The 27,350-nt window shown below is 32.4% G+C and overlaps 1 protein-coding gene across 1 annotated transcript in view; it reads left to right on the forward strand.

The window, feature by feature from the left end:
- The window catches only part of LOC136971619 (dynein axonemal heavy chain 7-like), a 74,824-nt gene that overhangs the window by 4,508 nt on the left and 42,966 nt on the right, over positions 1-27,350 (forward strand). The window contains exons 2-7 of the mRNA XM_067266097.1: positions 13,276-13,450; positions 13,801-13,906; positions 14,370-14,442; positions 17,304-17,408; positions 20,098-20,176; positions 24,384-24,699. Coding sequence (XP_067122198.1) covers positions 13,857-13,906; positions 14,370-14,442; positions 17,304-17,408; positions 20,098-20,176; positions 24,384-24,699 — 623 coding nt within the window. The 5' untranslated portion in view covers positions 13,276-13,450; positions 13,801-13,856. The remainder of the gene's footprint in view (positions 1-13,275; positions 13,451-13,800; positions 13,907-14,369; positions 14,443-17,303; positions 17,409-20,097; positions 20,177-24,383; positions 24,700-27,350) is intronic.

Here is a 27,350-nt window from a genome sequence, read left to right on the forward strand (position 1 = left end):
ACCACGCTATACGGATACGCTTACTTTACGGAGTTTATAACTCGACCCTAGAGTGTTAACAGGTTTGAGAAACGGCCAAGCTACCTCGGCCGGCGCAAACACTAGACGCCTGTCTCCCAATCAGCGTCGCCAAATGTTTTTAGAGTCTGTAGCCAAAAGTAGCCAACTCAAAAATTCCTTTTTAATAACCCGAGATTTGGCGATAAAATAAATAAAAAAAAAAAACACGCCATTCGTGCTTTTACAGCAATAACTTTAATCACAATAAATGTTTTCGGCCAATTTACAGGCCTGTAAACTGATCAGAAATAAGGATCGCAAGACTCAAAATACATGCATACACTGTAATTTACTATGTCGAGAACACTCATTTTATCTGCAAAGTAGATTGCAATGACAACGAATTATGCAACAAATAATCTTGCCAAGACAGACTATAAAAAATAAATTTTTCTATGTAATATTGTTAATAGTTATTAATTTGCTATGACAAAGGATTTATCAAATTACAGTTATTTAATTAATTTGAAAGTTTAATAGATTTCTTTATTAAGCCAATACATACTGTACATTAATAATAATAATAAATAAAGAATGCTTACATCCCACAGTACAGAAAGTAGACTACAGAAACAAATTAAAATATTAAAAACAGATATTAAATTTATCATCGAAAATAACATAAGGAAAAGTTAAAATCACTTTTAAAGCATCTTTTAAAACAGAAAAACAAAAACCAAATTGATGAAGGGTATTGATATATCCAAAATTCACATATTAGTTTAATAAAGAACTCTCAGTCAACTTTCAAATTAAATAACTGTGGTTATATATGTTCTTTGTAATAGGAAAATTAATAATATTTTTTCTTCTTTTATTATTTAAGGATTAACATGTCTAGATTATAGTAAAAAGTATTAAAACTTTATCACGAGAAAGGATATTTAAAAAAATTGGTTAAAGTTCTACATCTTGTGCAATTTTGTACTTAGAAATACATAATTCATTTATTATAAAGGAACAAACAAAAAATATTTGTTTTATTTGGGTCTCTAATTATTAAAAATCGATGAAACACTATTTTAAAGTGCATTTTTATTCAAATAATATATTTATAAATAATATGTAACTAAGTCAAATTTATGTAGCCCAAAAAATAGCCAATGCGCCAAATGATATTTTTTACGCCAAACTAAAAAAGAGACGGGGCGTACAGCGTGAGTGGCTGCGACTGTCCGACATCTGGTGGTGGAACTTAGAAGTTCCTGGAGTTGGCTGCGATTTACAATCCCTGTATCAGATGAGTGTCTGATACGTGGTCCCTTATTATATTCGTATACCGAAATCAATAATCGCTTAGGAAACGATCGCGTTTTTATTTTGATAACTTTACAGATGTAAAAATTAGGAGAAATGAGGAAGCAATAATAATAATAACCGAATAATGAGGAAGCAATGCACATTTCTTACGTATAAAGATTTTTATTTTAAAAATATTTAAATATATAAAACGTATACAATGACAATTGCTCATTCTTCCTATTTCACCTAACAATAAAAAGGAGGTTGACGACTGCATGAAAATTTACGTACGAAATTATCATTTAACAGATTGTGTTTTTTCCCAACTTTTGGTGCTGGAGTTTATTTGCTTAACTGTCGTATTTTGTAACACTGGCGCCCAATCAATATCAAACATTTAAAAAAAAATGTTATTAGATTGAAGAACAGGAGGGGTAGTGTGTGTTAGAAATTTTAAGAGTAAAAGGAAACAAACATTTTTCACCCAAAGATCTTTATGAATAAAAATTCAAATATACAAAGCATATACAATGGCAAATGATCTTCAAACAGATTTTTTTATAGCATATAAAAAAAAAATGTATATGATCCCCGTCAATAGTATCAAGTTGATCCTTAATATAAGACTTTTCTAACTTGGTTGGCTTTGCCTGATGAAGACCCCGATGGGGTTGAAAATGTTAGCTTTTGTATAGACATGCATTACTGGATTTTAAAGGTTGCTTGTGTGATGAAGCTTAAACTTGAAACTGTTTTTCTTTTACGTTTGGTTGGCTTAAACTGTACCTGTTTAGTAATATTTTTGTTTGCTGGTTCTATTTTTGTTTCAGGTATCTGCACAAAGTCTTTGTCACCATCACTGATGTTAATTAAAGTTAGTATACTATCTATACCTCTCTTAACTTTTATAGCAATATCTTCATCTAAATTTACACCTTTAAAATAATAATTTACTAAATCCCATTTTTCAAAAAGCTGTTTTTGTATCTGAATTGCTGTAGTGGACATAGCAGCAGTAATAATTCACTCTCTTGCTGGCTAACAGGATCATCAGGCACCTGATCTTGCAAAGATACTTCTGATATATTAGAATAAGTTGATACAGCATGAATATGTTTATAAATGTTCGTATAGTTAATATGATAATTCGGGCAACTGCAACTGTAACTTCTTCTTTAAGTGTGTTCTCCTGTCAGGAGGTTGACAACCATTTCACGCCACCGTGATCTATCTTGTGCTTCTCTTGAGCACTCTTCATACGTTAAGTATGTCCACTTTCTGATGTTGTTGAACCAGTTCAATTTTCGCCTACCCCTACCTCTTTGCCCTTCAATCATTCCCTCTAGTAATAGTTTTTGCAGGCTTTGGTGTCTGCAGTACATGCTCCAGATACCTCACTTTTCTTTTCCTTACTACTTCTAGTAAGGTTCTTTTCTGATTTGCAATTGCCAGGATATCTTCATTTGTTCTTTTTTCCTTCCAAGAAACCCTCAGCATTCTTCGAATCATCCACATTTCAAATGCCCTTAATTTCTTTTCATTATTTGCATTCACTGTCCAACTCTCTGCTCCATAAAGCAGGGTCGACCAAACATAACATTTTGCCAACCTAACTCTTGTTTGTATACTAATCTCCCTTGAAATCAACACTTGTTTCATGTTTGTGAATGCAGTCCATGCAATTCCAATCCTTCTTTCAATTTCCTTATCATTTCTTCCATCATCTGTAATGATATGTCCCAGATAGACATAACTTTTGATCTGCTCCAGTTTCACTGTGTCTGATTTTAATATTAACTTTTGGAGTTTCTTTCTCATTGGAAATGACCATAGTTTTGGTCTTTTTGCAGTTCAGTGTTAGCCCAAATTGATTGCTCAATTTTGAAATTTCCTGTATCAGCATTTTTAGATCCCCTTCATTTTCTGCTACTAGCACAGTGTCATCAGCATACCTAAGATTATTGAAATTTCTGCCCCCTATGTTTACTCCTTTTAGATCTTTCACCTGACTGAAAATTCTTTCTGTATAAAGGTTGAACAAAATTGGAGACAGCACCCAACCCTGCCTTACTCCTTTTTGAATTGGGAAGCTTTGCGAAAATTCTTTGCCAATCCTTATTGCAGCTCTCTGTCCCCAGTATAAATTGGCAAGTAATCTGATATCCTTTCCATCCATACCATTTTCTAATAGACATTTAATATGGTAATCATGTTTCACATTATCGAACACCTTTGCATAGTCTATAAAACAAAGAAAAATATTCTGTTTTTCCTTATATCTTTCAATAATAGTTTTCAGACTGAAAAAAACCTTCTCTTGTTCTTTTATTCATTTGGAAACCACTTTGTGTTTCACTAATGCCTTCAGTCCATCTTCTTTTGTTTCTATTTAACAAGATATAACTTAGAACCTTTGCCACATGACTAATTAGGCTTATGGCTCTGAAATCCTCACATTTATTTGCTTTTGGTTTTTTGGGAATTGGAACAAATATAGACTGTTTGAAGTCTTCAGGAAGGTATCCCAGTTCATAGATGTTGTTACATAACTTAGCCAGGGCTTTGATGCCTCCATCATCTAGAGCTTTAATCCATTCTGGCTCTATATTGTCTGAGCCAGCAGCCTTATTGGGTTTGAGTTTATCAATGGCTTTTACAACTTCCCATTTGAGTATTGGTGGGCCTTCTAACTCTCTGGGAGGCTCAATCTCCTTCCTGTCGCCTTGGAATAATTCTTTTCCGTATTCATACCACCTTTTCATTATTTCCTCTGTCTCCAGGACCATTCTCCCATTTAAATCTCTTATACCTTGTGCTTGAAAATTCCGTTTTTTAAAAGTTACTTCTCTGATTTTTTCATGGAGTTCTTTTATTTTATTTTCTTTGTCCAAACTTCACATTTTCTTCACATTTTTTGTTAAGCCACTCTTCTTTAGCCTTTCTACACTCTCTTTTTAAAGATCTTGTTAATTCTTATAACCTGGTTTACTTTTTAAATGTTTCCTATTCTCCATCATATTTAGAATTTCGTCAGTCATCCAAGGTTTGCTAATTTTCCTAATGAATTCTGGGATGTTGTTATTAGCAGCTCTACTTATACATCCTTAAAGGCAATCCATGCTTCATTGATATCCTCTATTGATTGATTATATTCTTTATTTATATTATTGTTATTGATCTCCCTATTAAATTCTTCATTAAATTTTACTTTTATGTTCTCTTCCTTTAATACTGCTGAATTTAACTTCTTTGATACTGACTTTTGCTTACAGGTTTTTAGTTTAATTTTTGCTTTCACTACAACTGGATTATGGTCAGAATTAATATCTGCTCCAGGATATGTCATGGCTTGTTTTATAATATTTCTGAATCTTTCCTTTATCAAAATGAAGTCTATTTGATTCCTGCATATGTTACCTGGACTTTTCCATGTATACACTCTTCTTGCTAGATATTTAAACAGGGTATTGGTGATTATCAACTTATTTTCCTCGCAAAATTGAATGAGTCTATTTCCTCTTTTTATTTTTCTTACCAAGTCCATATTGGCCCATGCATTCCGAAAACTTCTCATTGCCCACTTTTGCGTTAAAATCACCCATAACTATGATTATATCATTTGATTTTTGCCATTTCCACTGATTCCCTCAGATTTTCATAGAATATTTCAACATCTTCTTCATGACCAGTTGTGGGAGCATAAACCTGGATTAGGAGGATGTCTAAAGGTTGAGCAGCTATCTTTACTGCAATGATTTTCTCGTTGACTGCAGTGAAGCCCTTTATTGATCTTGCTATACAATTCTTCATTATGATAGCTACTCCATTTACATATGCCTCTGCTCCTGAGTATATCATTGTATATTCATTCTTATTAAGCTTTCCTGAACCTGTCCATCTTGTTTCACAAATATTTACAACATCACACCACATTGACTTTATTTCTTGAATAAGATTATCAAGCTTTCCCGGTTCATACAGTGTTCTAACATTCCAAGTTCCTATGTTAAGAAGTACATTCCTGGTCTTCAGTTTGAGTATTTCTGATGTCATCCTCCCAAGTGGGGTTAAGATGGCCTCTTTATATTCTCTAATATTAGAGTCAAACTTGCTATTCTCAGGACCCGACTCCTCTTCCCTGTAGCAATCATTAGAGACACAGTTCGCAAGGGGCTCGACCTTGTCCCTATAACTAATTATTTTAGTGGTAGCGGTTCTCATGGCTTACTATGGTGGAGGATATGTGGTGAGGCTCCAATCTCTTCCACGGTGACTGGCCACATCTCACTTTAGATGCCATGCCTATTACGCCATTGCTGTCATGCCCATTATGCCATTGATCTTTGATATTAGATTCTTCTTCTGCACTGGCTGTTCCAGACTTCATGCACTATAGAGTGGCACACCCTAACTACCAGTAGCAGATGGCACTACTGATACCTTCACTTAGTTTAGCCCACCAGCCGAGGTGGTTTCGTAGGGTGTGGCCATTGGCATTTACTACCAACTACTTGGAGCCATAAGTGAGAGTTGTACTGTAACTATGGATACATATATTGCACTTTACACATCTGAGAGGGCAGTTTTCTGCTGGACAGTTGTCATCTGTTTCTTTGCACTTCCCTCTTGTGATAGAACATGCCACATTGCACAGTTGACCTGAACTATACTATCTTTATTTATATTTTTACTTTTAATATGATTATTTTCAATCTGTTTTAAAGTGATAAGATGATTTACCCATAATTGTCTTATGCAGTCTGTCGAATAGTTTATCCTTGGTGAATCTCATTAGTGCATAAATTACTCTATCCACCCTTTTTTTTTTTTTTCCTTGGAGATAAATGTGCTTAAGAATTTTATGAAAAGTTTCCACATACATATTACAATTTATCCCCAAACCTCTCCTGTAGCAATATGCCCACTGGTAGACTCTGTTTGCATAATGACAAAAAATAATTTCCAAAATCTTGTGTAATATTATTAGTTAACAGGTCATTAATCACACTATCTAAAAGGGATTGAAATTCTTCCTCATTTCTTTCTTCTAATAGCATCCTGATACATTTATACACTTGTATCTTAGTTTCTTGTGTACCTTTTACTTTCTGGAGTTTTCTCCAGTTCCTGTCTATATGCCATATACAAAGTAAATGATTTTGTGGTTCTGGCATTACACGAATCCGTGTATTATAAAATGCAGGATCATCATCTGACATAAATACTTTTGACTCAATAGAACCAACTTTATCACAGATTACCTTGAAAAAGACTGTGGGAATTGTTGTATATACTCTGTTAGACAATAGATAGGCAGCAGGAAACCCTCCTTCATGTGTATCTACAACTGGAAGTATAGTTAACAGGAAATCATAGTAGTTCCATAGACAAACTATATATTACTACCAAACTGCTGTAATGATGATGCTTGAAAAGGTGTCATTAACAAGAGCATAAAATCATTCTTTTCAAGTAAACCACTAATGCAATCCTTTCCCTGAGGCTTGTAAAATATTACAAGATTTTTCTTTCATTTTTTACATTGTTTACCTAAATCTCTACACTTACAGCATCATTATTATTAGTGATGTAACGAATATTCGGTTACTACCCGGTATTTGGCCTATTCGGCCTATTTTTCACTATTCGGCCGAATACCGAATATTTAAATCACTATTCGGCCGAATACCGAATATTTAATCACTATTCGGCCGAATACCGAATACCTAAAAACAGGAGTAAGAAATAACAAAAACACAGTAAATTAATCATTTTTGTTACTTTTATTAATGCTAAACATTAAACTATAATTATTAAAGTTAATAAGAAATAGCATCTAACTCTAGTATTAAATTATTTCGTAATTAAATAATAATATAGCCTTTATCTAGTTCGATATCTTATGGCATTGATGGCGTGTAGGTTAGAATGTATCGGGCATTAACGTTATTGTTTAGTTAATTATGTTATATTCGTATTCGCGTATATTTTTAATATTTATACGATATATTTGAACTTTTCCACAACTGGGGAGAAACTAGACCATATTATGTCCCCACTAAAGTATATCCTTAGGGTACCATTCAGTCTACAAATATGTAGTAAAAACAAAATTTTAGTGTTTAATTAAAGAGTTAAAATAAATAACTCATAAGTTGCAAATAAAATAACTTATAAGTTATAACTTACATCTAAATACCAACAACTGCCGAATCGTAGCGGGCTATTTACGGCTATTACATAAATTATAAACCAATTTGGCACTAGAGGTAGACGTTAGGCTCCATCTCATATTAACTTTTTAATAATTATAATTTAATTAATTAATTTAAATAACTTAGATCTAATGGAAGAAAAAATCATAGTGACAGTGGGCCAATAGAGAGCACGGTGCGTGATCTTTCCCATAATGCAGTTTGCGCGCCAATTTTCGTACGTGCGTTAATCAAGCCGAATAGTTTGGCCGAATATTCGGCCATTTGACAACGCTCCTGGCCGAATATTCGGTATTCGGCCACGCTCCTAGCCGAATATTCGGTATTCGGCTGAGGCCGAATATACTATTCGTTACATCACTAATTATTATGCAATCTCAAATGATAAATGTGAAACTATTTTTCAATATTTTTTAAGTCCTGATAATTAAGCAGATGTATGCGCTGCAGAGATCCCTGCAAATTATCTCTAACACCATCTAGTACAGTGTTTCCCAACTTTTTTAGTGCTATGCCCCACCTAAGCCTTTCTAAAATTTTTATGCCCCCACATATGTGTTGAACTCTTTTTGAAGGTCTGTCATTGTCGTGTTTGTTGAAGTTTTTCTTGCACTTAATTGCCACACTGTTTTATTGTAACCATGATAAAACCCAATCCTTTCATCAAAGTCTTTTGCACTTACCAGTCATTGCCAAATGCAACCTGGAACACCACAATTCACGTCTGCCCACCTCAAGGTCTGGGCAAAGAATGTCCTTTCTCCTCTTTCACTGGCCTCAGGGCCTTGTTCATCTTTGTTCTCAGTGGTTCCCGGAATTGTTAATTCCACCCCAAGGGAAAAGGGTTATAAAGGGAAGTTCTAGAAGGAAAGGGAAACAAAGAACAAAGAAAATTAAAACTAACTTAAATCAATATTTATAATAAATATGGTGTACAGCGGCTATACGGTTAACTTAAACTCTGGACGAGTCCATTTTTGAATTGCTTCCCTTAACAATCAAATTGCCCCTCTGTGGGGCGTGGACCTTACGTTAGGAAACACTGATCTAGTAACTTATCAAAACTCACTCCCATAGCCAATTTGAGCTACTTGCTATTTGAGTTTTTTTATCCTTACTGAGATGAATATGTACAAGGTCAGAATCGTGTGTATGGAGTAAACAGTGTATATATACACTCTTTAGAATCATAACTGTGATAAACTTCTATTGTAAAAGGACCACAATGTCATTTTGCTTAATCCCTGACTTTTAAGCTATCATCGTCTCTCATCGTTTATCAAGTTTGGTGTTCTTGATCAATGACAGATGTAGTAAGTCTTATTTCCTTTGTGAAGTTCTAAAGCCCATTTGTTTTCTATATATGCATTTAAATTTCTTCTTTGCTAACTTCCAATTCTGGAATTATGAAATTGTATAAAAATGAATTGCAATTCTTCATAAAATAATTAATATTAAATATAATCCTAACAAGTGTGCTAAGGAATTCTGATATATAAATACCTTCCAATTTTTGAATTTTGCCTTTTGTTTATATATTTTAATCTCATGGGATGTCACGAAAATCATTGTAACTTATGAATGTATTGTCACATAAACCACAATTAATATTATGGGGTTTTAACACATCAACATTTATATCATGAATATTTCTTTTATGAGTATACAGATTTTTTTCTTTTGGTGAACTTTCCATCGCAGAAATCACAAACGTCTAACAAGGATTCCACCATTTATTATTTAAACTAAAAATGAAGTGTAATCGCATTCATCACCAGAGGTTGTGTGGCCGTCGGTCATAATATTATACTTGTATTTTAGTAATTTTAGTTAGTCTTAGTATTTCCTTTGTTCTTTGTCTTCTCTTTTCCTAAACTTTCAAAGACCGTTATTGCCTTGGGGTGGGATTAGTGGTTCTAAGAATCAGAACAAAGAAGAGTAGAATGTGAGGCCGGGTGGATAGCGCCCAAGGAGAGGGACTTTTTGGACGAGACACGGAGGAGATCGGACGTGTAAGGAAGAGCTTGAGAAGGAGCTGATCGAGAGAGAAGTCCGAGGCTGTCCAAGCAGGAATCAAGTCAGAGAACTTATCGTAAGAAAAGAATTTCGAATAACGATATAGCGAAGCTAACTTTGGAAAAACGGAAGTCAGGATAAAAGAACCGAGGCCCTCCCAAGTGCGTATCGGCTTGAAATAGAAAGTCCCGGGTGAAGCAACATTTCGATTCTTATTTCTTCTCACTTTCCTATCTCCCTTATTATTTCCTTTAGTATTAAGTTAGCTTTAAGTTAGAATTAAGTTAGGTTAGTTCCGCGATATACGAAATTTCATTGTCACGCGATTGGGTAACGGCCACCCCGTACTTTGTTTGGCAAAAAGGAAGCCTTTGTGAAAACTACGCTAGGTCTAAAACCTTTATGTAAATAGTTGGGATACCTGATTGAACCTCTTTGTACAAAGTTTTATAAAGGGACATTTGTTATTCGTATAATTGTTGTTGGGTCCTTCTGTACTTACGTTCGCGGACAGTACGTTAACACTTGTATGTACACCACAGTTGCACAGTCACAGCCACTCATGCTGTAACGTCTTGTCGATCTGATCAGACTACCATAGTGTCGCCACTCGTCCGGTTTTCACCCGGACAGTATGGTTTTTAATTCATTCTCCGGGTTAACAATTAATTTTGTCCGGGATTTCATAGAAATTGTGAAATTATGATGAAACAAAGTACTAGCAAATATTTTTATAAATTTAGTTCATTTTAACAGCAAAAGACTTTGCACTCTCACCAAAAGTTAATTTGCCATCTTATGCTGACGTACGTGCAATCTGTTGACCCTTTTGTTTTGCTTCTCTGCTCTTTAAAACTAAGTTATTTCATTTCTTAATTTAAGATGCTCCTACACAAGTCCCTAACTGGTAGTTTAGAACTGGCATGCATGTTATTCTTCGTATGGTAAAATAACATTGTACATGCATCAGGGATTTCTGTTCGAACAAACCTGACCTGCCATCCTGGTCAGCAATTTTGAAAAGGTGGCAACACTAGGCTACCAGGGTCCCTCCAAAACAAAACAAAATAGACAGGCAGGTGGTGTCCCGCTGACCCAACACTGTCTATGCTGGTTAGACAAAGCCCCTTGTTAACCTACACAACACTGGAAGAACACATAATCCACAGAGCACATGACACGCACATTGCACAACATGGTATCTACAGGACAGACGTAGACAAGCACAAACACCATATTCACTGAACAGGCTCCCAGATTCTTGAGGAGTATCCAAGATGGCTGCTTCCTGCTGTCTTCTGCCGATGAACTATAATGAAGGCGAAGAAGACAACACATCTGTCACCCTGAAGATGAAGCACAGTATCCATAAGATGCAAACACATCTAGGACTAAAGTTAGGGCTAGCTGTGCTAAGCTTAACCCCTCCTTTAAAGCTGAAGAGCACAGAAAAAGGTGTCCTCTCTCTTCAAAAGCAGAACTCCAACAAGATTAAGGGAATGTTAAAAATTTTGCAACAATATTTAAACAGAAATTCAAAACTTTCAATATTAAAAAGTCTATTAAAGCATTTAAATAACAATGGCCATATTACATTAAGGTGACTAGATGTCCCAATTTTTAACAATTTATCCCGCATCCCGTGGCATTTTAAAAAAGTCCTGATGTTTGGAAAGATTAGGTTTTTGGTCAGTTATGTGTGAGAACCAAGAGGGTTAAGTGGCGAGGTTGACCCTGCTTACCGGCTTCTCTTGTCTAGGATGGCTGTAGGAGGGCGTTTAAAGTAGTGGGGAGGGTTGGTGAGGTGATCAGATGTCGGCCGTACTCAAGGATGAGACAGTTTTGACCTAACAGAACATAATTTATTGGACAGGCAAACAAACATATACAAAAATAATGCAAAATGCAAGATTCGATTCTACTTAATCTATCATAGAACTAAATCAACAGAAAATATCAGTATCTTTGCGACAAGGATTCACGTGCCATTTGTATGTTAATGTTCGGCACTATGAGTCTAACTTATAACTATAACTAGTCTAACTGAGAGAGGAGAGAGAGAGTTTGTAATCTACGAAAAAATATACCTCACGATGCTCGCTGTGTATGGATCGCTGGAGAGGCTGATCCAGTGAGTATTGGAGGTGGATCATTGAAGACTGGGCATAGATGATGGCAGCTTCGGGCCAGAGGTAGTAGCCGTAGAGTATGTGGTGGGCCAGAATATCTGGTTGACGTTTGCTGTAGAGTATGGCGGGTTGACTTCTGTTTATGGCCACCCAGAGGTCTGTATCCAACCCCTTTTATACCTGTTTGGTCGGGAAATGACTAATCATGATGTAATCTATTTGAAGTTCGCATTGAGCCGAGTGTTGTTTATATTAAAATTGATAACGACTGTTAAAACATTTGAAATAAATGTTCAGGGGTGACTTAAGGTCAAGATTTGTCATACAACTCTGGTAAAATTCATTCCTTATATGGTCAGGAAATCGAATGACAAGACATGTGGATTTGGGTTTTTTCTGTTATGTCATCTCTTTCCCAAGGGGGGGAGTCATAATCGACTTGGACTATTAAAATATGATTTTAATTAATTAAATTAATGAACCTACTAGCATCCCTCACATATGTGTCATAAACTTATGTCTTATGTTTAAGATTTGTAAAGATCATTTTGTATCACGTATCAGTACCAAGGCGTGTGTGAGCATTGGAAAAATAATGCTGCGCTGACAAAATCCTCTGTGTTTGTGGCAAAGACTGACAGAAAATGATTTCGGGCGTGCAGCTGTAGCAATGAAACAGCACTTGTTCACAGGCTGTCCAAACAAGTGAACATTTTGTTTGTTGCATGATACATGGTGCAGAGCTCTCGTCTGTCACCACCCTGAGTAGTGTTGCCACCTATACAAAATCACTGACCTGGATGGCAGGTCAGATTTGTTTGAACAGAAGTTTCTGACGCATGTGCAATGTCATTTTACAGTGTGAAGAATAATGTGCATGCATGCTGGTTCTAAATCAGTTACAGTTAGGGACTAAGGACTTGTGTAGGAGTAACATACAAGCAAAAAAAAAAAGGTTGAGAGTCAGGTTGTACGTCACACGTCAGCATAAACAGAGTAACATGGCGGAATGGCAGATGAGTTTCAGTGAGTGTGAGGTCTTTCACTGTTCAAATGGTGTAAATTTATAACAATATTTGCAAGAACTTTGTTTCATCATAATTTCACAATTTCTACGAAATTTCTGACAAAATTAATAGTTCATCTGGACAGTGAGTCAATTCCCAGACTATCCGGGTGAAAACCGAATGGGTGGTAACATTAACCCTGACATTTTAAACAACAGCAGCAATCTACTAAAAAAAATTCACTTAACTGAGAAATATGCGAAAGAATAAAGTTTTTAAAGATTTATAATAGTATACATATGTTGAAATTTAAAAAGAAATATAATACAATACAATTTTTGCATTCTTTGATGATAAAATTTTTTTTTTTTAGAACAAGTTTTTTCAACAAAACCACTCCCCCCATCAATTTTGTCCTGCTTAACCAATGTTAAAATCTGGTCACTTTACCTTAGAAGCATATTTTCATTGTAATATTTAAATTTTTTGTAATATAACTGTTACACAGAATTGAAAAGTTAGAAATTTCTAAACAACTTTAGATAACTATCTAAAATTTGTACTATAATAAATTTATAATTATTATTTTTTTTTAATAGCATGAAGAAGACCTATGTAACATACAAAAAAAGAATCGGAAATTATTAAAGGAATGTGAAGGATCTCTTTCAACTGTAGACATAAATAAAGAAATATATCCTTGGTATAATTATAAACCAGATATGACTGCATTGAAACAATGGTCAGAACGTTTAAAAAGTGAAAGGAAAGTCAAAAGTAAGTTTTAGTAAATTTGATTTATTGGTAATATATTAAAAATGCATATATAGATAATAAAAGTATATACACATATAACTGATTTAAAGTATATGCTGCAGTTTAAAAATATAAATTAGTTAGGATTTATACTATCCTAGGCTATAGTTAATTAACATTCATACAAATTTTATATAAAAAATTCATTTTCATACATTTATACTTTATGCGTTTTTTTTAATGCAGTCCCTATCCCCCGCATAAAAACAGGTTTGACTGTATTTCAATATTCCAAATCTATTAAAAATATTTTTTAATTAATATATAGACAAAATGTTATAAATAACTTCAAAAATTTATCAATTCAAATTTCAGAAAAAGTTAAAGACAATTCTAGGAATTCTGCAGTTAAAATTAATAGCTATACAAAAATGGCAAGGGAACGATCAGAATTTCGTCAATTCCTTGTGAATTTATTTAGGTATATGAAAGTTTTACTAATAAATTATATATGTATGTATATATAACCTTATACAGTAGAGCATCGATTATCCGACCGCATTCTAGTTGGCAAATTCAAATGTCCGCTAGTGATGTGGCGCTACAATATTTGGTTATGTCTTGGCTACCTTAATATTATTTTTGTTAAATTTTTGCCTGTTTTAGCTGGCAGCACTGGCTCGACCATGAAAGGAAGGCTAGTATTTAAACCAGGCCTAATACACTATACTAATAATGTATTTTTTCATACTTTTCGGTTATCTGACTTTTCAGTTATCCAACCAACCCCAGTCCCCAATTAAGTCGGATAATCGATGCTTTACTGTACATCAAAAAAATAATATTTTATTTTCAAGATGATGATTTTTTTTTAACTACTAACAAAATATCAATAAAAGTGATTAACTTTTTTCTGTAATTTTTGACTGCAATTTATATTTAAGGGGAGACCATACACACAGTCCTAAAGAAAATGAAATTGGTGATATACTAATGAAAGAAGAAGAAGAAAAATTAGTAAGTTTGGCTTTTATACATTAATTGACACAAAACATATTCTTCATTATACTTGGATAAAATAATGTATATTTCTTATATTCATCAAATAACTGATTCTTTTTGATTAATTTGTTACAAAACAAATATAAACTATATATAAATTAAATATTTAACAAATACAAAAATTATAAATTTCATCACAAAAAAATATTTTTAACTATTGAAAGAAATTAAACTTATACAGCTGAACACAAAAACAAGGTCTAAGCCATATATGTGTCTTAAATGCTTACTTTCTTAAAATTTTATTTCAGAAACAAGTTTTTGATTAGAGTTGGTCTAATTCAAGGATCAAAAACTTTTACTGTATTACCAGTACCTGGTAATACAGTAAAAGCCATTGGTTAGACTGTTAGAAGCAAACTTAATAAATGAGGTTCACTTTTAAAATCTGATCAGTGACTATTATTACAGTTAATAAAGGAATGTGAAAAACAATGGCATGGAAGCTGTGGAAGCACCACTTCCCTTGTATTTGTATTTTTTAAAATATAAATACATATTGTGTGATTATTTTCATATTTTAACATACTTTGAATTAATTAAAATTAATATTTTATTATAACTGCATTATGTATCTTATTACAAATTTCTATACTACATGTGAAAAAAAATGATAAGATTGCTATTGTATATTCAAATATAAATTCGTATGTGCATATTCCCAATAGAAGCACTGTATTGTTGAATACGGGATAGCTTCCACGGCAAAAATATTTGAATGGTGTAAAGCAGTCAGATTACAGGCATTTGTGCATGCGCTTTACAGAGCACCCACCTCACGTGATTTAGCTCATGTATGCTACACTCCAAAATATCATATAATGCTTCCAATGATTCTATCCAGAGTTGGCACAGCTTTCCTATTATCAAATGTCACCACACACCACTGGTAAAAAATAAATAAATAAATAAATATAAATATATATATATTTTTTAATTTTTAATTTTATGATAATACTTGTATGTATATATATACATACAAGTAATTTCATAAAATTAATAATTTTATATGTATAATTTATAATTTTATATATATGTTACTGTGAATGACCGATATCTGGTGAATGTCAGCATTCACACAGTTGTTTTGTGTATGTACGAAATATTTGCTAAATATCATTATTTCTCACTGCACCGGCAAATGTCAACATTCAGCATGCACTGATGGTGAATGTTGAATAAAAATATTTTTATTACGTTAAGACAAAAATGCAACTTTTTAATATGTCAAAATAGGAGAAAGCTTAAGTAACAGCACATGTAAATAAACTGTTGAACCTAAAACAAACAGTACATTCTAAATCATTAAAGAAAATAATACAATAATAAACTTACACATAAATTATGTGATTAACATTATACAATCTTATTTATTGCAACAACTTAAACTGTTATGGCAGTTTGAATTGCACAAGAGTTCCTTGCTTTTACAACTGCATTTATTCGTGGAACAATTCTTTTTGCAATGACAGCGTGTATAGCCTTGCCCTCCACTTTTCGAATTAGCTGCAGCTGCTTCTCTCAGTGATATTTCTTGAGAAGAAATCTCGTCTATGGAAAGTAACTTTTCTTTACAAATTACAAACTGATTATGGGTATAAAGCTGACAAACTGATCCCCCACCTCACAGGATCAAAAGAACAAAAACACCATCCAGTGACAAAGTGGGTGGTTTCCACCAAACTGTTGCCAGGAAAAGAAATATGACCTTGTCCTACCTCTGGCTACCCACAAAGGATTTGGTGATAGACTCTCGCCTCTCTGTCGACAACAGCTTCTTGGGTGTCGTTTCGACCTCCACCAAAGCTTATCTGTGTTTGTCGACATACACCGGTGATTGTTCAAATGTATAATAATATAACCAAATATTCGGTCTTTCACTGACATATTTTGTGTGTGTCGACATTCACCGGAGAATATCAACATTCTCTAATTTCGGTCTTTCACAGTAACATATATACTAGTTTTTTACATCTCACATTGCCCAGGTTTACAAGAGAAAAAATTTAAAACATAAAATTAATAATTTTATGAAAATGTTCAAAAAACATTCAAGTCCTTAGATGACAACCTGACTTTAATAGCAAAAAAAAAAAAATAAGATATTTTTCACAGTATAACGTGGAGATGTGAATATGTTTTTCTGGCATCACAAATTATATTGTTGATGTTAATTATCCCTGTTAATATACTTTTGAGTTGTAAGGACAGAGTGGCTTTTATGATAGTTCTTCATGATTATATTAATATATATGAACAGGGCCGGATTTTAGGCGATTGGAGCGATTGATGCCAATCGGGCCCCGCACTTGAAGGGGCCCCGCATCACGTCAAAATTTATATATTTAAAAATAGTACATGTTACAAAAATAAATATCTAGGTATATTATTATTAAAAATAAAACAACATATTTCAGTATGTAAATTAACAGTTAATTAATTTTGTTATTTAAAGTTTGAGGGACCCCACAAAAAAAAAATTCAATTGGGCCTCTCACTTATTGGATCCGGTGCTTTATATGAAATCTGATAATTGCATTTTGTTTAGCACAGAAATGTTGAAATAGTCCATTCTAAAATTACAAATATCTACAATAGTAGATAATGTAATAAATTGATTATAAGATTATGAAATTGTAAAACTTTAAAATTTGAATAAATTGCCAGTATAAAATTGTAACTAAATAAAGTCATTTTCTTTTGCTTTTTATGTAATGAATTTTTGTAATAAATTTTTTGTATTTAATGTCTCCATATGTAATATTTTTATAATTTATACAATGTAGCACAGTATTTTCAATTTTATTTACTTACAGAAATATTATTATTATATTCGAACTGGAATTGATTTACAAAGTATAGCACCATTAGAAAAATGTTGGATAGATAAAATAATCAATTGGGTGAATCCTTTTTTATTGGTAAAAATTTTTAAAATAATTCTTATCATTAAATTTATTAATTATTTATTATTTTTATTATTTGGTATTTATCAGTGAATATTGATCATACAAAAAAATTAAAAATTATACAGAATTGTGCACATAAAACTAGTTCCAAGTGAAAAAAAACAGTTTTAAAGTTATATTTACTATTTCTGTACTCCATATTAACTCAATTTTGCCTTCTTCTAACAACTTGTCAATTTGCTATATCTGTCATCTTTCACCCATTCATATTATAGTGATTTTACTGAGGAAAGGACAATCAGTAAGGATCTATGGATTGCCACTCTCTTGGCTTATCATCATATAACTTTTACCTGTGTAACTTGCTAAAAAAATTTATTTGTGACAACATTTGAATGTTGGAAGAGTTGAAAATCAACATATGGCAAGAGATTGCTAAGTTGCAGTTGCTGAATTGAAGGGTGTTTTCAAGAACATGCATTGGTGAGCAGTGTCAGCTTTGATAGTAACTTTCACCTGAGGTTAATCAGATTTTTGCTATACTTGCTTTCAGAACAGTTGTCACTAGAGTGCCAGTATTCAATTGCTTCTTGTTCTCTCTTTTTAGATCATTGGAAGTAAGCACAGAATTGCTGCAGAGAACTTATCATACAGGAACACGATTGATTGACTATGAAGACTTTATTATCTAAAAAGGATTTGCATTTTGGGCAATTCATCTTTCCTCAGTCCTTTACACATTTCTGGTAAAATGACAGAATAAATTGTGGTTTGATTTTACAACTACATTAAAACCTCATTATTTCAAAACTCAAGGGACAAAAAAAAATATGACTTCAAATTACCTGAATATTTTTCAAATCAAAGCTTTTTGTAATTCTTGAATAAAATTATGGCATTTTCTTATATACAGTAATTGCACTCATAATATTAATTCTTTTGTAACAAATGAGTTATTACTTAGTAATTTAAGCTGTTTCAGAAAAATTGTCAGTTGGTCTGTACTTAATGAAGCATGAAAACATAACCAAATTACATTCAAAGCAAGATCTGAAATATAACGTACAGTAGAGAGTCGTAAATCGGCACCCTGGTAATCGGAATGGCCGGTAATCGGCACGATTTTCAGTCAGACTGTGTCGTGCTGAATCGAACGTTTTTGATACTAAATTTACTTCTAAAGTATAATTTTTCATGTTTTTATATTCTTCAATATATTTATTTTGTTTGTATAAAATAAAGAAATAATTTTTAACGATACGATAGCCTCGATTATTATTATAAAAATTTTCGTTAGGCTTAAAATCGACGAAAATTCAACACACAAAGCGACACCACAACGAGAGAAAAGTTTGAACATCGGACAGGTTAATATATTTTTTTCGTACATAGACCGTAATCGGAACAAATCCCTAATCTGAACAACCCCAGTTCCCAATTGATTCCGATTTTCGGTTCTCTACTGTACTTCAATAAGAATTACCATGAGTTTGGTCTTGTTTGTGATTATGAAAATCATGAGATTTGCTGAAAGAAGTTCTATTAATAGCTAAAGCTGTAAGTATGCATTCTATTGCCATTTTGGCATGAACTGACAACACACTTTCGTAGGATGATTAAAGGTGCTCATAGTGACATCTCTTCACAATCAACTGAAACTTCAGAACATTTTCTGAAGTTCAGAATGTTTTCCACAAATCATTGTGAAATGATTTGTGGAATTATGCTAACAAAACATAAGCCCCAAACAAAAATAGAATAATAAGCAAAATTAAAGTAAAATAAAAATAACGCTCGGACTTGGTTCCTTACACCTGTATATTTACTGTATTCAGCTTATTATTTTTTTCCCTCCCCTTTTCATCTTTTCATTTTGCCACTTGAAGCAGTTGTCTCATCACCTCACCCATCAGGTCAGCCCTGCCAGCAAATTGAATAATATATTGAGGCAAATGGTAACCATTTCCAACACAGATTTTGAAAAGATAAAAATGCTGGTAAATATGTACACTACAGTACATTGTTAAAGTTAAACCCTTTTTAAATTAAAAATACCATTTATTTACTGTACCAAATGTAACTCAAATGTATAGTATATTATCTTCAAATAAAACTTAAAAACTGTGTTTGTGTTTGGAGCTGATTCTATGTGCATTACCCTATATATTCAATATTATTTACAATTTATTTTAATATAATATAATTCGTATTTGTTAAAATTCAGTTTCCTTTAACCTAATCTTTGAAATTTTATTACTTTTATTTATACTTTAAATGTAATCTTTCTGTATTTATCTAGTTTGAATGGTACATATACATGACATAGAAAATAGACAGTATCTTTCATTTAAAGATCTTTAAAACTTTTATGTTTGTGTAAGAAAAAGTTTTCTTACTTTAATTGTTGTTGTGTTTACTTTTTATTTGTTTTTATTGTTTCTGAGATTGTTGTATTTTGAGTATGGTTCCTCTCACCTATATGGCATTAATTGATATAATAAATAAATAATTTAAAAAAAAAAATTGAAATTAAATCTTCAGTAATATTAAATTACTTTTTATATCTTTTTAATTATATTTTTATTACTAGAATAAATATATTTTTAGAATTCAATAAACATTATTTAAATTTTATTTTACATTTATTTTATGCTAAATTTTTAGATATATGTTTGTATATTGCTTACATTTTTTTTAACAGAAAAGAAATGAAAAATGTTTGAAGCATTTAATTAATGAAATTAAAGATGATTATCTTTTCAATGTGAAGAAAGCTATGAGTAAGCTCTATTTATTATTAAGAAGACATTTTAAAAATTTATATAAAACAGTTGTTATATTATTTACATAAATTCTTTAAAACATTCTATCATATAAAACTTTTAAAAATATTGAGTTTAAGGAAAATTATGCATGAGTTAATATACACTTGTATATAAACTATATATATCAACTCATACATAACTGTACTTAATATATATATACTATATATTAAGTACAGTACTATATGAGAAATTTGAACAAAGTCAATCAACCGCATGAATTTGACACATTCAAAGTTTAAAGTTGAACATTCTAACATTCCAATTTTTGGAAGTCAGTTTAGTTAAACACCTGAAGCAGGCCTTGGTGAAGGCCGAAAACATTCAGAAACTATGTTAAAGTTCAATTACTGGTTAAAAAGGTTTTGTTTGTGATTGTTTAAGTACTACGAAAGCTATGAAAATTAAATTTGCATCAGTTGTTGTTTAATTTATTGTTTTCCCCATATCTATGGTTAGGATTTTTAGTCTTGAAGAATATTATTTTTGGACTGATCATTTTTAAGAAAGAGCAACACCACATAGTAGCATTGGTTTCAATTGATGTTTTTGGAATAAGGTATAGTAACGTTTAGAATGGTATAGTCTTTGTATGACTATGCAGCTGTACAAAGTTCAAACTGCTATGTTCTATATACACACATCTTACCTGCCAGACAAAGAGCTAGAGAGGAAAGGATGATGATAATAATGACAATGTATCAATGTATCAAATCCTGAACCACTACTGAGAAAACTCAATACTGAAGAACTTTATGTATTCCAATTGATAAAAATATTTTTGTAAGTTCACATTATTACTGAAAGAGACCAAGCCAAACATCATAAACGTTGAAAGTTTATTATGAAAAGAAAAATTACTACTAAATTGAAGATTAATGATTTTTTAAAAAAAGAAATGACACCAATTTGACTTGGCAGTGCAAAAAGTATCAGCAGTGTACATTTTTTGATTTAGTAAATACATACAGACAAATGTCACTTTTTAAAATATTATGTAGGCCCTGAATCATTTTCCCATATCCATAGTTTTTCCAGAACTCTTGACAATAATTATGAATTGAAGTTATACTGTGTATATATTTATCTTGTGTTAGTATTATAAATTTCAATCTTAATAAAATTTAGTTTATTTTATAGTGATTCAATTTTTTATTATTAAAAATGTAAAAAATATATCATATGATAGTTTGAATTAGTAATTGTGATTTAATTACTGTAAATTTTTTTTTAATTAAAAAATTTTACATTTTATAATTTTTTGTGATGTTTGATTAAAATATACATAGAATAAAACATTATCTGTTTATGTATTGACATTTTAAGCATTTATATATAAAAACTAGCAAATGAGCCCGGTGTTGTTTGGGCAAAATGATTTGGATGATTTGGTAAATGTTGTGTTTGGAAATTAAGTTATTACTATCAAAAACAAAAAATTGCATCTAAAATAGTATAGTAGTAGCTGTTTGTCAGGTTAAGCATTAATCTTCTCTCTTTCCCCAAGTAGGGGAATTTGTAAAAATCCCTTCTTGGTGTGCATTTTTATGATGTACCCTAACTGTGTACCAAATTTCACCTCTAAGTTCAGCAATTTGCTCTGAGTGATGATGAATCAGTCAGGACATGTAATTTTATATATTTAGATATAAATACACTTATTGTCAAAAATTAGTGCACCACGAAAGAATTATCATATCGCTGCAAAACTTGGTATGCAGATAAGTCTCAAGCAGATATGGAAATGATTAGAGTTATAGTGTGATGGGTTATTGTGTAATGCCAGCAGAGGGCATTAAAATGCACCCCTTTGGCCTATGAAAAAGTGTGCAAAGGCATTCTGTCTGTAGTTTACCTGTTGCAAAGGGACATTGTATCACTAGATATGCCTTTACATCACAATTGAAGACCATATGAGCAACTAACCAAGTTTGAGAGGAGAAGGATCATCAAGTTGAGAGAAGCCAGAAGGTCATCTCAGTGAATAGCCTGCTACCTAGGCTGTTCTGACAACACTGTGAGGGGGTGTTGGGAACAGTGGATGAGAGAGAACTTGCACACATGGTACCTAGGCTCAGAATGCTCTCGGCAGACCACTAGCCTGAGAGGACCTCTGATCCTTCGATAAGCATACAGACAACCAACTGTATCATTGTTTGCCTTCCATACACACTGGATGCCATCATTACAGGCTCCTGTGTCTGTCTAAACCATTTTGAAGCATCTAGTTGAGGAATATTTGGTATTGCAGCAGCCATCATATGTGCTGGTGTAAATGGTAGCCATTATGTGTGCTGCCATTGACACTACTCACTGTTGCATCTGTGGTGTCACTCCTGATGGGATTGGACCACAATGGAATGGAACTGGGTCATCTATAGCAATGAATCTAGATTCAATTTGGGCATTGAAGATGGTCATGTTTGTGTTTGGATGCCCCATGATGAATGCCTCAATTCTGCCTATGCTTTGGAATGGCACACCACCCCATAGCTGATGTGATGATCTGGGGTGCCATCACATATGACAGCCAGTCACCTGTAGTAGTAATCCAAGGGTTCACGACAGCCCAGCAGTATGCTAGTGACATCCTGTAGCCACGTGTGTTGCCTCTCATGGCAGGGCTCCCAAGAGCCATTTTCCAATGGGATGATGCTTAACCACCCATGGCAAGGATGTTATGGGACTGTCTCCACCACATTGCCACACTTTTCCAGCTTATCCAGATTTGTCACTGATTGAACATGTCTGGAATCACCTGGGATGTCAAGTTGGACAGCTCAGGAATTTGGCTGAACTAGAGTACCACTTGCAGCAACTGTGGACTGAGATGTCGCAGGACACCATACAGCACCCATATTCTTCCATGTTTGCTTGTATCACATTGTATATTCACTCCAGAGGTGGCCCAACAGGGTACTAGAACCTCCTTTCATTTGTAGTTTTTCCTGCAATAAATAATCCTTTTGCTTTTATTTTATAATCACTTACTTATATCAGGTTACACTCACACATGTACAATTTTGTTTGGTTCTGAAAACTCCTTCTTAGTGCGCTAATTTTTATGGCAATGAGTGTATATGTTGTAGTGAGTATGGTACCGGTAAAGATCGGTCTCACATTTGGTGAGGGAATGCAAGGGTCGTACAAATCAATAACACTCGAATACTAAAAAGGAAATATTAAACTTTATATATATAAGAAAAATCATATAACAGTCAAAACACTAGTATACTAATTACAAAAATAAAAACTCGCTTAACCTAATAGTATATATACAGTATGTAACAATGATGAGTACATGCTGGACGGACTAAATTTCGTTGAATGTTGTTTGATCAGAACAAGAAACCTCACAATAGGCATGGCATACTACACACTCTTATAGGTTATCCACCTTATCTTAATTCTCTCAGCAACCGTTATTACGCTATGGGTAGACTCTCCTTGTGGATGCACATGGATTCTCCCAAGGCCCTCAGTCCAGCTACTCTCGGTCCTTCCTTGCTTACCTTCCTTGTCCAAGCTTACTCACTCCTGTATCAGTCTGTTTGCGTGTTCCCACTCTTACTCTGGTGAAGTCCCAAGGATGAAAAAAAAGTGTTCCTGCATGTTCGACACTCGCTTTTATATCCTCCCGCCATCCGGGGCTTTTTGGCCAGTCACGTGAGGTCATTGCAACCAACCCCAGACCAACGAGTGGTTGCAGAAGATGGAGGTACGCGACAACGGAAAGTTTTACACAAAAATAACGCAACAATGTAGGGATCCAACGAAGGGCCGATCCCGATACACGTGAGAAAAAAAGAAAAAAAAAATGTACATATACAAATTAGTAACGGAGCACTACAATGTCATAAATTTTTAAAATTTTATTTATTTCTTGCGAAGACACAATGCAGTGACAGTAGATTTAAAACACTGGGCAAATTTTCATCCTTTCTTTGGTTTAAATCTACTGTCACTGCATTGTGTCTTCGCAAGAAAGAAAACATAAAACACGGTTTCCTCAAGATAAAGTTTTATTTATGTCAATCTTGGATTAAAGTATTGTTAAATTTTTTAAAATTAGATGTATATCATTTTAATAACTATTTTATTACAAGTATATTTTTAAGTAATTTTAGTATAGTAATAATATTGTAAAAGTTATTTTATTTTACAGTTGATTTTGCCTTAAAAGATCCATATGCTAAGGATATCGAAATAAAGGAGAATTTATATTTTAAGAAGGAATTAAAAGCTGTTCCTAAACCTTGGGCTAAAAGATTTATTACCAATAAAAAAACTGTTCATTGTCAACTTTATCTGTTAAATCCATGCTTAAGAAAATTACTTTATTTATGGCAACAGGAATTTCCAAATTTAAGTCTCTTTGATAGAAATATATTATCTGAACAAAAACAACCATTAGAATTAGAAGAATTTAAGAAGATAATTAGTAATCAGATAAATGAAGGACAAAAAAAATTATTAGAAAGGTATTTTAGAAATTTAACTAAAGTTTAAAAATATATAATAAAATTATAGATGCAAGTCATAACTAGCTATAAATTATGTTATATGCAAGATGGTCATAAAGTAACTTGACCAATTAATGGTAGTCTTGAAGGCACAGAAAGTAAGGAATCTGTTGAATCTTTGCAGTATAAGTACAGGGTGACATGCATTAATGATGCATGAAAATAGGACTAGAACAAGTGTTACGTTATGGTTACATTAACCATAAACATAATATAACGTAACATGTATACCTTATTTTTGTGTATTGTGAGTGCATGTAAGTTTTGAGTTACAGTTAAGATTAACATAATTGTAACTCTAAAATTTCCAATACAAACACCAGGATTCATGAAGTTATGAGTTTCTGCATGACAGAAAGCAGTATAAGATGTTGAAACTGTGTTTGTAGAATGAAAAACAACAGAGTATTGGTTTCAGTTTTAAGTATATAATAATGATTTTTTATGGACTTATATAGGAACTTAGGAGACAATATAGGTACTAAAAGTGATAAGAACTGATGAGGGGTATGATACGTGAAATGCATTTTCTTGTAACTAATTTCAATAAAGTCTAAATTCAGCATATTGTCTCCTAAGTTCCTGTATGATAAGTTTATACAAAAGCAATATTATATGCTTGAAACTGAAACTGTACAAGAATGGCAGAAGAAGCTAGAATAAACAACACAGATATTGGTATTTGGACAATGGGAAGCAGGCAAGCCAATACCCATGACAGAAGACCTGTATTGTTTGTGGATGAGGCAGAAGCATCATAGCTAAGCTTACTGTGACATCAGCTGCAGGGTAGAAAAGCATCTGTGGAACAGAATTTAACAAAGTGTGCATTCTCCCAGTTTTCTTCTGCATTCATGAATGTGTATGGGATTTTTGTCTCAGGTATTCGATCACTTGCTTCTCATTATTTACACTGATATCTCAGTTGTTTTTTGTCCTATACACACTGTTCCAATGCCTTAAGCTGTTCTCCATCATGCAGAATCACGTGACATTGTGAATTCCCAGTGTTTGTATTGAAAATTTTCAAGTTATGGTTACACATTCTATTCCTATTTTTGTGTATTGCAAATGCATATCACACTTTGTGTATCCTCCAAAAATTTCAACAGATTTCTCAATTTTGCACTCCTGAGATCACCATTAGTTGGTTGTTACTTTAATTTATGACCACCCTGTATTTAATCTGAAATAAGTTTTTATTCTTATATGTTCCATGTAAGTAATACTTTATCTAATTTAAAGTGAAAAAAGTAAAATTCAAATAATACATAAAAAATTTCATACATTAAATTTATTATTTTTTCAGACATATTAAATAGAAGAGACCTTAAATTCAAAATTTTAATTAAAACTTTACAACATTTTGTTTCATGAAATTATCTAAAATTTAATGTAGCCACATACTTATGTGTAATTGGAAAGATGGAATATAAAAATTTTATTTTATTTACATTTTATAAATATTTTCTAACTTATATTCAAATTTATAATTAGTATTAGCAAAATTTTAAATACTTGAACATGATTATCAAAATTATTTCAAAATTAAATTTATAAATTTTTACTTACTTATTATCTAAATGCCATGTTAATATTCAACTAAATATAGTTTCCATTACTTCATTATAAAATTCATTTATTCCTAATATAATAAAACGTTCTAAAAATTGTAATAAAACAGTATTTTGTCTTCAACTATAAAAAAAAAAGTTAAAGTAAAATTAAAATTGTAGAGATAATGGTAAATGTTAATTAAATTTTTCTTGCATATTATTTTTGCATTTTTCTCATATTTTCAAAGAATTTTTCTACTTATTTCACAAAAAACATTTTTAAGTTTATACACAATTTATTTTATATTTTATTAACACGTTGACTGCCACGTGACTTTTCACGATTCTGTTGTAAAACGCCAACTTAATTAATAAGCTGTAGATAACTAAAATGTAGTTAAATTTATTGTAGTTATTTTGTAGTTTAAATTTTGAAATTAATTTGAGGCACTGTTTTGTTTGCTTACTTTGAAGCTTAATAACTTGTGCTCTTTGTTGAAATTTCTGAAATTTTTTAGGAAATTTTGTGTATTAGGGGATTGATGCTATTAAATTTTGGTGGTTAAAGGTCAAGAAGTTGGACAGATAGAGAGGATCTTGTCATATCTCAAATGGGAACAGACTTAATTCTTTGAAGGTTGTGATTGCAAAATATTTATTTTTCACCTAGTGAAAAATAAAGATTTTGTTTTTCTGACTAAGATTTCTTCTGCAGGAACAAAACAAAAAAGCAACTTCAAAAAATAAATCACATGCTCTATGACTCCAATGCAAGGAACTTAAAGTTTATTTTAGTCCTTTCCAATCACTACTCTGTCCCTTTGCCTATAACACACACTAAAACAAAAGAAACAACACATAAAAAAAAAAACAATCTCGCGACTCTATCGTCTACACGTCCTCTCCCCATTCTTTCTTCCAAAAAAAGATCCTCTTCTTCCGTTGAGCATGCGCGATCTCCCTCTCTCTCTCTTTTTTTCTTCTCGAAAACAGCGGCCCATCCTTTCTTTATCCTGCGGCCTACCCAAGGATCACGCAATAGAACACGTGATC

This window comes from Centruroides vittatus, unplaced genomic scaffold (genome assembly GCF_030686945.1).
Source record: "Centruroides vittatus isolate TY-2023 unplaced genomic scaffold, ASM3068694v2 contig_2639, whole genome shotgun sequence".
Classification (NCBI taxonomy): Eukaryota; Metazoa; Arthropoda; class Arachnida; order Scorpiones; family Buthidae; genus Centruroides; species Centruroides vittatus.